The 10,559-nt window shown below is 28.5% G+C and overlaps 4 protein-coding genes across 4 annotated transcripts in view; 2 read left to right on the forward strand and 2 right to left on the reverse strand.

The window, feature by feature from the left end:
* The window catches only part of LOC108573074 (UPF0505 protein C16orf62 homolog), a 5,341-nt gene extending 3,658 nt beyond the window's left edge, over nt 1-1,683 (reverse strand). The window contains exons 1-6 of the mRNA XM_017935439.1: nt 1,648-1,683; nt 1,480-1,567; nt 1,032-1,244; nt 787-949; nt 510-715; nt 306-436 (exon numbers count right to left, since the gene is read on the reverse strand). Coding sequence (XP_017790928.1) covers nt 306-436; nt 510-715; nt 787-949; nt 1,032-1,244; nt 1,480-1,567; nt 1,648-1,664 — 818 coding nt within the window. The 5' untranslated portion in view covers nt 1,665-1,683. The remainder of the gene's footprint in view (nt 1-305; nt 437-509; nt 716-786; nt 950-1,031; nt 1,245-1,479; nt 1,568-1,647) is intronic.
* A 2,180-nt stretch (nt 1,684-3,863) lies between these two features.
* LOC108573028 (coiled-coil domain-containing protein 65-like) lies at nt 3,864-4,320 on the forward strand (the record flags this gene model as incomplete). The annotated part of the gene is made up of 2 exons (XM_017935383.1): nt 3,864-3,989; nt 4,057-4,320. Coding segments are annotated over 2 exons (390 nt in total), but the record flags the coding sequence as incomplete, so codon positions are not given.
* Nucleotides 4,321-4,811: 491 nt separating this feature from the next.
* On the forward strand, nt 4,812-5,564 carry LOC108573029 (coiled-coil domain-containing protein 65-like; the record flags this gene model as incomplete). Its single annotated transcript, XM_017935384.1, has 3 exons — nt 4,812-5,084; nt 5,169-5,306; nt 5,370-5,564. Coding segments are annotated over 3 exons (606 nt in total), but the record flags the coding sequence as incomplete, so codon positions are not given.
* Nucleotides 5,565-6,325: 761 nt separating this feature from the next.
* Nucleotides 6,326-10,193, reverse strand: LOC108573090 (THO complex subunit 5 homolog). The gene is made up of 11 exons (XM_017935456.1): nt 10,095-10,193; nt 9,899-10,036; nt 8,781-8,995; nt 8,626-8,701; nt 8,377-8,562; nt 8,177-8,309; nt 7,866-8,105; nt 7,683-7,785; nt 7,402-7,603; nt 7,028-7,322; nt 6,326-6,642 (listed from the first exon to the last, which is right to left on the reverse strand). Exons 1-11 carry the CDS (start codon nt 10,188-10,190, stop codon nt 6,326-6,328), a joined length of 2,001 nt encoding a protein of 666 aa, XP_017790945.1. The 5' UTR covers nt 10,191-10,193.
* Nucleotides 10,194-10,559: the final 366 nt, after the last annotated feature.

Below are 10,559 nucleotides of genomic sequence, written 5' to 3' on the forward strand. Positions count from 1 at the left end.
GACATCCTTACTTCCTATTATAAAGATGAATTATATTCATGAAATATAAACAAGAACAGTGATTACATGTAAATGTAATAACTATTATAATATGCGTAATCTATCGAATATTTAAATAATGTAACAAAATATTTCTGTAATACATGTGTAATGTGTGTATTTCGTGTGTACTTCTTTTAATGTGTATAATAACGGCGATAGTCAATTTATGCAAAAAAAAATTTACTTTCAATTTAATATTATTCATATATTTACATGTACTAAACAAAAACCATGTAATAATATTGAAATAAGATAATACTAACTTGTAATATTCAGCTTTAACTTTTAATCTTTCATAAACGAGTTTTCCAAAAATATCTAAAGTATCTGTGATAAGAACAAATTTGCTGGGATAAAAGGCCATAACAGATGTGTCTACTAATAATTTGGCACACTGAAATTGTTTTACATTAATTAAGTTTGTTTCTTTTTAATATGAATAACAAGAAATAAATAAAAACAAAAACCTGAATCGCAATTTTAAGTGCTTTAACTCTTTGATCGGAATGCCATGCTTGTACAAGTTCATTATTTAGTTGTTCAATTCTAGCAGTGTACTGTTGTTGTGACAAATCTAACATTTGCCTAACAGATCCTTCTTCAAAATCATCTAACTGTTCCAACCTTGTTCGTACTTTGTCAACCACTCCGACACTTGGTTGAACTTTAACAACTATAACAAATGAATTTGTATGAATTTAATTTATTTATTTGTCTAATATTATTTAATAAAAAAAATAATACCTTTTTCACCACCTGGCAAAAAACTAGTAACAATTGATAATTTCTCCAAAGTTGTGTATTTGCTTAATATTATGGTACGTCTTGTTGACCAAGGTTCTACTAATTCTTCTGCAGTATCCCTAGATTTTTTACCAATGGCTGCAACATTGCAAGAATAATCCCACTACAATGTAAAAATTGTATTTTGAAACATACAGGATATATAATGCAAAGAATTATGAATTAAGGAAACATAATCTAAGAACCTCATCTGCAGCCATCTTAGATAAAGGATCTAATTCTTCTCTTGCAAACTGTGAAAGGGGGTCTGATCCATCAAATGAAGAATGACTTAACAAAGGATCTGCTAAGGAATTCCCCGAAATTGGTGTATGTGTTGGTGTTGGTGTAGCAGTTGAAGAACCAGTACTTGTACTTCGTAACACATTGCGTTTAACTCCACTACGTCCATCAATTAACTGTAAACATATAATTTACAATACATCAACATCATATAATTTATAGAATAGTACCTATAGAAATATAAAGAATGTACAAATAAATAACTATTTTCAAAACATTACTTTCCAAATACAAAATCAGCAATCCAATAAATATATTTTATACTGCTAAAAATAATATACAATAGAACATTACAACTCAGATAATGAAATGCTTTTACATCTTCATTCATGTTCTTTAATTATATTTTACCATAACAGTAACAGGTTTTAGAGGATGATCTGTTGTTTCTTCTAAAGATGCAAATCGTATTGTTTTGTAATCCACAGGTTTTCCAATCCTATAAGAAATATAACAAATTGATAATTTTTTAAGTATCTGTCAATTATAAATATTCATATAAAAACAAGCTATGCGTACCAATTTATTTCCATCATTTTTCAAATACATTAACGTATTTTTACAATTTAGTGATAGAGTAAAACAATATATAGTAGTTCATATATTATTACATATCAAGCAAATGTAATACAACCTATTTTCTACGTTTTCGTTTAGATCTGACGTTCAGAACATTAATCATGAAAGATAACAATAGTTCATCCTAAAACTTTACATGTACCAATAAAGGCGAATTCTCATAGACGAAATAAATAATGTGAAACAGTGTCACACAAACTTTACTTATGTTACAGATTTTTGGGTGATTTCAGGTAATAGGAACGTAGATTGGTATCCATGGAGCGCAGGAAATATTCAAATAAAAACTTCGAAATTTTTGTTTGAATTGGGGTACGTTCACACGATAGCGTAACACTTGCATATGTTTTGTTATGTAGTCGTGTGACTCCCCGTAGTGTGAATGCTAGAACGCGCCGATTACAAATTGTGTAAAGGTGTAGCCGAAGCAATGAATAAAGAAACTTGATAAGATACATATTTATATTCAGGATGATCCAATAAAAATTAGCACTTGAATATCTCCGTTGTTTTTGGAGATATGAAAAAATTTCATTAACAAAAGTTATTCACTATAGAGGGGGCTATAATAAGGTAGTAATAATTTTTCTACAGCTGAAGGAGTTTCAGAGATTTCAAAGTCATCTCCACTTTTCTAAATAAAATTGTATATTTTTTTATGCATTAGTTAATAAAGTTCGACATTTTCTATAAAACATTATTAACCTATGTATGTCGAAAAATTATTAGTTAATAATTTTATTATTCATAATTTCACACCATACATTCACGGACCACTGTCTCTGATGGTCAATCTGCTGCAACCAATGTGGATTTTGCCGTGCCCAAAAAGGCATGTTATGTATTACATACATTAACGCTTTCATGATTCGTAAATGTAGCTTCGCCAGAAAATAGCATCAAATTAAAAAACGAATTTTTGTTTTGAATTTTACGTTGAGCCCATCTACAAAATTCAATGCGGTTCGCGAAATCAGTATCACTAATTTGTTGATGGATATTAAGATAGTACAAATGGAATTCATTATAATGAGAATGCGGAGAACACTGCATCTAGTAATATTACACTGACGTACAATTTGACGCGGATTAAATGTTTGCATTTTCAATTATATTTTGAAAAATATTAAATTCATTTTCTTTAGTAATTACTCGTTTTCGGCGTTCGTTATTATGAAAAGCAAGGGTGCCAGTTTGTCTCCATTTATAATAAACATTCTTAAATGTTCGTCGCGATGGTTGACAACGGTTTCGGTATCGTTCAGCGTACAACGTTTTAGCTTTTATTGAATTTTTCTGGCTTTCTATGTAAATGATAATCATATCAGATTGCTCTTCGAAAAAATACATCATGAATAGGAATACATCAATACAATACATCATTGTAACATATTTACTTAAATAGGTCAATAATATCTACCGAATGTAATTTTCACTAATAATTTTCTTATGAACATTCATATTACGCTTGAAAACTGATTTATATAGGAAAATATAGGGATCAACAGTCTAAATAATAATCAACATCTTATGTATTTACATGTATATGAAGTTTTTCATGTATGTAAAATAAAAATTTGAGAACGGGAACCGTTATACATATAAATACACTATAGTAGCATTAAATTTTACATTTTTTAAATTCTTTCTCCCAAATAAACTCTTTCAAACTGCACAATACGCAAAATTACAATAATATATATACAGTTTAATATTAATATGGAATGCAGCATTACAATAATTCGTAATCTTGGTAACAACAATATGAATAACGTTAAAAAAATAATTTGAAATAATGTCTTGCTAATGAAGAAATAATACACTCTCCAAAAATAATAGCTTTTATAAAAGCATAATTATTTTTTTTTAACATTAAGTAACTGATATAAAATTATAATTTCATTATGGAACAGTCTTTTAATATACTTGATTTGGAAAGTAAAATGAAATATCATTTAATATTCTTATTGATCAAACATATCAACACAACTTTTTACATAAAAAGCATTATTGGGCACAATTCACTTGTTTCTTACTAGTATACTTTGAACAGTAAGTACAGTGAATATTATTAGGTTGTCAAATATATGATTAATTTATAGTAAGTGATTTTGATTAAATAAGAAATAACTTATATAAAAATGATAAAAAAGAGGAAAGCTAAAGGAAATAAATTTTCTCAAATGAATGAGGAAGAACGTGCACGTTATATACAACACTGTACTGAATTTGAACTAGAAGCTAGAAGACGTAAACAACAATTAATCGCTACCTTCACTAAGGTATACAATTATTTGCTATAAATAAACCTTCTTAATAAACCACTTTAAATATTGTAAACTATTCCAGAATAAACTTAAACGTGAAGAAGTATTTTCAAAATTAAATACTGCCAAAATTAATGAAAAATGGAGATATATTTTGCGATTAATAAAATGTAAAGAACTTCATGAAAGTGTAAAACATCTTTGTACAACTTTTGATAGAGTAATAAGAATTAAAGATGCAACAATTTTCTATTTACATAGTGAATTAAAAACAGCAGATGCAGATCATAGAAAACTTCAAGAAACTCATATTGTGTTAATCAATAATATAATTGGTATTTTCTAAATTGTTTATATGAAATTATTAATCTGTAATTTTACAAATTTTAAATTTATAAATTACAAATGTATCTTATAATTTCTATGTAGGACAATATAAACAAAAATTGAAAAATTTACATGAAATGTACAAGTTTGATAACATTAAAAATAATAGTATAGTTAACTTAACTCAATTGGAAAATCATATACAGCACAGCTATAGAGAGATTTTTAATAATATAACCAGGAAAGCCATAATTCTCAATCAAAAACGATCAATAAGAAAAACACAAAATACTGTTAACATTTTTAATGTTTTGTATTTGGTAATAACATTAATGTAGAATATAAGAACCTACTAAACAAAATTTTTTACATAATCTCATTAACTATTAGGAAGAAGACATGGTATCGGATCTTGTGCATCATTCTTTTCTAAACATGGAAAATCTTTGGCAACAGTTGTGTAAAATAATACATAATTATGAAAATATGATTGAAAGTAAAAACAAGCAATATGAATATTTAAAAGAACAAAATGATGCTAATCAAACATGTATATTACAATATCCAAAAGTACATTTAAAATTGCAGACTGTTATTGAAAGTTTAAAGCATAACATAGAAATACTATCACAAAATAGAAAAGAACGAATTACAAAACTTAAAATAAAAGATAAAGATGTAAAGAAGAGATTTAGAAATATTAAACACGAATTCTCTGTAACTCAAATGGTAGATTCTTCACAATTAAAAAAACTAATTGTCACAAGTAATGAAATTTTAAGGGTAAAAAATTATTTACTATAATGATTTTATAATATCATTTTATTTTCATGACTTAGTGACATTTTTTTTCTTTTACCTTTGTAGCAATTACAGAAAACTGTAGAGAAAGGTTCTACAATTATCGAAATAATTAGAATGTGCTCCACTTTGGAACCATTATTTTTTATTTTGAAGAAATATCTTATACAAGATGCAGTATATACTGAATTTGCAGACATTAATGTAAGAATAAATAAAAAGTTTGTTCACTAACATTGTAATAATAGCCTGTATAAACTATTTCAGGTCCCTGAATCATGTATTAAAGTTAATAATTTTTGGGAACACTATAATCATATAAAAGTAGACAATATTTTGTTTAAAAGGGAAAGTAACAAACTTTGCACAGAAAATAAAAAATTAAAACATCAATTCCAAACATATCTTACAAGAGACTCTGGGAAATTAGCATTATGCCCAATTGCTTCACCTTCAGTTTAAATGGTTTTTGTGCAATTTCTTTTTACTGTCATAAATAATAAATGAACAGAATGTAATATGTACATATGTTCGGTACCGAAATCAGTAATGCTTCAGTTGATTTATTCCCTTTTACCTGTTTTTACACTCACTATATGATACCTCACAAATCTCCAAACCCTAAAATTAGATACGTAGCAGCAATAAACCCATAAGGCCAATCGATGTCGCAGCACCCTCATAACAGTTCCATCGACTTTAACTTTAAACCTTCAGAAAGTATGTTCACCAGATCTACCGGTTTTATGACCTTATTGCCTATGACACTCACCAACTCATCACTCCCTTCCTTCAAAACATATCCCTACCTCAAATCCATTTCCTGCAACACCCACCTTCTGCCAATCATGCTTAACAGGAAAAACACCCATAACCACACCATCTCCAACTTTCCTATAAAATACACAACACTTCAAAACAAGATCTGTCAGTATTCATTCGAGCTCTGCAAAACACATACTTCTCTCGCGACCAGTATCATTGTGACTTAGAATATAATTATACTTGTTAATAGTTAAAAAAAGAGTGTCATTCAACCCTACTTTATCCTATCAACTAAATAGACTTTCCTTAATAAAGTGAGGCAAGTCACCTTTTAAAAAAAAGGAAGATATCATCAACACAATATCTAGACGGTACAGAATATATACTATGGTAATATTGTGTGTATGTATATATATATATTTTTTTTTTGTATTGTATTTGTATTATATTGTATTAGATTAACGGTGAATAAAAATTCCACCGCCTAATTCTAAATATTTATATGGCCTCGCACGAGTCCGACCCCTTACAGGATGAAAGAAAATTTTATCTTTGGGTGCAATATTTTCTGATTCTAAATAAATGTCAAAACACGCTCGCAATCGTTGAAGTTGTGCAGATAATGTTGGCGGTTTTACCCACATAATATTCACTTCTCTTTCAATGTCTCTTAAAACATCAGCAGATGCAGGTACCATAGGGTTCATACTTATGTTAAATACTGGTGCTATTTTTGGATAATCAGGCTTTATAGCTATTTTTGCAATTAATTCGTCTAAAAGAAATATCGATTGTATGTAGAATTTATAAGAATTTATGAACATTTATATACAGAGTGAATCCCGTAAGAAAAGCCACCAGTATAACTTTTACAGTATTGGTATTACCTTGAGTAACCTTCAATGACCACAGTCATTGAAACCGCTTTGCGAAGCGTATCGTAGATATTCAAAATATGATTCTATCTTAAAAAATGAAGGTTGCCTTCAAATCTCCTAAACAGTTCCACTTGAGAAAAAGTTTTATGCACCATAAAATGGCCCCCACAGAAGCAATTAACTTTTTTCAAACATTTCTTCCTATTTCTAAGTTGAAAGAGTCATTCAGGTGGCTTGTCTTAGGTGACTCACCCTGTATAGAATAATTTTACAATATCTTACTATTTCCTCGACGTAGTATAGCTTCATAAAACATGTCCAATGAAGATACTAATCCTTGTTCTTGAAAAGTGGAATTTACGGAATTACAATAACTATTCCATGAAATTGTTGAAAACTTTTGTAAAATCGTACTAAGTTTTTGAGGTAAAAGGTCATTATTATTAGTAAATATCGGTAAATTACCGGATTCTAATTGTCGAATCTCCATGCACAATTCTAATCTTGCTATCACACGCCTCTTAATTTCTCTTAGTACACTTTCAACATTATCTTGTGTTATTTCATAACTCGTAAGCTACAAAGTATTGTTATTTCAATTATTTACAAATAATTTAGTAAAGCATATATTATTGTAAATCACAAAAATTTTGTACCTTCTGTTCACGAGCATCAGGCGAAATGAAGTGTAATCCAGCCATTCTTTGCGCCCATTTATATGGAAGTCCTAATCCAAGTGATGAAAACTGACCCAAATTATGTCGGCTTAACTGATAATAATTAGCAGGATTTGGACTTTCTAATCCTAAATCCCGTGGATACAGTTCGCGTAAAATCGATTCTGATACAAGCATGTCTCTACTAAATAAATTTTTGTAAAGAATTTTAAAACAAGCAACAATACTGATTATTAGTGATGTATTAAACAATGATATACCTAGTGCTAATGCCTCCAATACCTTCAGTTTTTAATTTTGATTCCACAGTTACAACTTTCAGAAACATCATATAAAAAAATTGCAACGTCAGTTTTGTTTCATCTAAAAGAAAGTAGTATTTTTAAATGCTTAATTTCAGTTTACAATTATTCAGTTTATAAGTAGTATATTAAAATACTAACTTTTTAATTTAATAATTATCTTCACATTTAAAGGGTGTCTCTGTAATAGTTTAGTTTTTTTCTCCTCCTGTCTGGCTTCTCTAGATAACCTATAGTGTCTTTTTTTGTGTACAGGAGTTTCTTCTATCACATTTTCAGAGACAATTTCAGGATCTGAATCAGACTCTTGCAATCCATCTTGATTACTTGCACGCTTTGCATCTTCTTCATCACCTTCCACTTTCACTATTATAGAATGGTCTATAATAGTAAACAGAACAATTATAGAAATGATAAAATACAAAAAATTTACATAATCAATAAAAATGTACCATATGCATCCCTGTATGCAGATGCCTTTGCATAAAGAACATACAGTGGTGATGCAAGTAATGTTGCTTTATGATGTTCTTGTCTAATTTTATCTAAAGGCAAACCAAGACTCTCTTGTAACGTCTTACTTGCCTAAAAAATGAATAGTAATTTAAATATCAATTGTTAACAAGCTATATTTTACAAAGGTGAAAATTACTTCTAATATTGAACGAAGTTGTGGTGCAAGATTTTCAAGACGCGTTTGTTTAGAATCAATACTTGATGCTACTACTTTTTTATTTTCTGTCAGTTCATCACATAAAGCAGCGAGTTGTTTTCTTTGTGTCAGTTCCCATTCTAAACGTGCAAGTCTTAATTGATGAGGATTGTGCTTTGTGATTTCCTAAAAGCATTAACATGTAATATTATAAAAGAAAAGCAACTTTAATTACAATATATCTCATACTGGTCTGCAAATATTTTCAGGTGCTTCTTTATAAAATTCTTCTTCTGGTACAAGTTGTATCAATTCATCCTTAGACCTACATAATTAAAATATACACAATATATATAATTATACACATGTTTCTATGTAAGAAATTTAAAGAAAAAAATAATTACTTGAATTGAAGACATTTAACAACTTCTTTCTTTAAATGCATTACTTCATACAACAAGTTTTGTAAATGTAAATGCCGACTATCAACACTACTTTTTGAAGATATAAGAGAATCTCTTGCAAATTTTGTACGAAATTTTTCCATTCTATTCAATTTTTTGAGTTCAATGAAAGCTAATGATGTTTGAATTTGCAACTCACGTGTTTCATCTTTGACCTAAAAGAAATACAGTTTAAATTTAGAAAAATGAATTTAACCCTTGTGTAGCCAACTGAGTACCTGGGTGCCCATTTCTGTATTTTCTTCAGAAATTTTTAATGTTCTTGACAAAATATTGCAAAACGGTTCCAGATCCCCATTCTTTGGACACTTTTATATCAATTAACATTTCGTGAAAAAAATTGATATAAAATATTTTAAATAATTAAACTTCAAACTTATGTACACGCTTGCTGGACAACCAGAGCACCCGGATGCCCCAAGTGTCTTATTCCGATACATGAGATATGCAGCGATAATTTTTCTTCCTATAGTATACCAAATACTGTTATAAAAGATTTGAGGGAAAAATTATTAGAAACTACAATATACTTCCATGATAAAGTCAACAGTCCCTGACATTCATATGCATGCATGTTCATCTTGACTCTCTACTTGCTCATCTTGCTCTTTAGCAATTAGCTACTTATTTGGATACCATGAAAATATTACACTTTGTTCGCAAAAAGGAAAAAGCCATCATACGACTGTACAATCACATGTGTCAGGCAGATCCTGCTAAAAAACACAGGAAAACAAGAAAAAACTGTCAGAAATGTTTACTACCAGTTTGCGATGAACATGCAAACACAATTACAATCTGTAAAAATTGTCCTACAGTAAATTAATCATTATAATTTAAATTTTTTATTTTAATAAATAAGTAGCATTAACAATTTTGTATTCTGTATAATTTCTTCCCAAAATTTCCATTCATAATTCGTCTAATTATAATTTCTCCTATATGGGTACCCTGGTACCCCAGTTGTCCAACAACGGTGTATATTTTGGTTGGCTACACAAGGGTTAATGTCTAAAAATTAAATATTCAAAGTTTGTTCTTTTAACTGCAATACAAACATTTATTTCTCCATTAGCTTTCAGTTTTGCAATTATATTCATAGCTTTACGTATGTTATCACAAGAAGACAAAAAGTTTTCAGAGTCACTTTCTGGTAAACGTTCTATAGCTTCCTTCTCTTCGTAACTAATTATAACCTACACAAAAAGACATGTATTTTAAATTGAAAAAAATCATTATTCCGGATTTTCTTACCTTATACATATCTCCATCTTTTAGAGATAAACCAGAATTTCCGCTGATTGATTTTCTCCTTTTTTTTGAGTTCTCAGAATCATTTTCTTTACCCATTTCTTTTGATTCTTTTAAAACTTAAATCGTGTGTTTGAAAACGTATAAGCTTATTTATGCCTATTTTCTGAAGAATAACTAAAGTTACTTTATATTTTTATTCACATAAATTTATAAACATGTTTTTAAAGAATTAGAAGTATGATATTGATATTATTATCAATCTATATTGTTACTCTACATTCATTCCAAAACAAACCTATTCAGTTGCACGTTTTATTCACAATACTTAATCAAACGCAAAAACGAAAGGTTATGTTCATTTTGTTTGTACGTTTATAAATCAATTAATTAACAATTTATCACATTTGAAATGATTTTCTTTCAAGAAAATATATATTTTACCTTTATTTAAAAAAAAAAAATTAA

This window comes from Habropoda laboriosa, unplaced genomic scaffold (assembly GCF_001263275.1).
Source record: "Habropoda laboriosa isolate 0110345459 unplaced genomic scaffold, ASM126327v1 scaffold89, whole genome shotgun sequence".
Taxonomy (NCBI): domain Eukaryota; kingdom Metazoa; phylum Arthropoda; class Insecta; order Hymenoptera; family Apidae; genus Habropoda; species Habropoda laboriosa.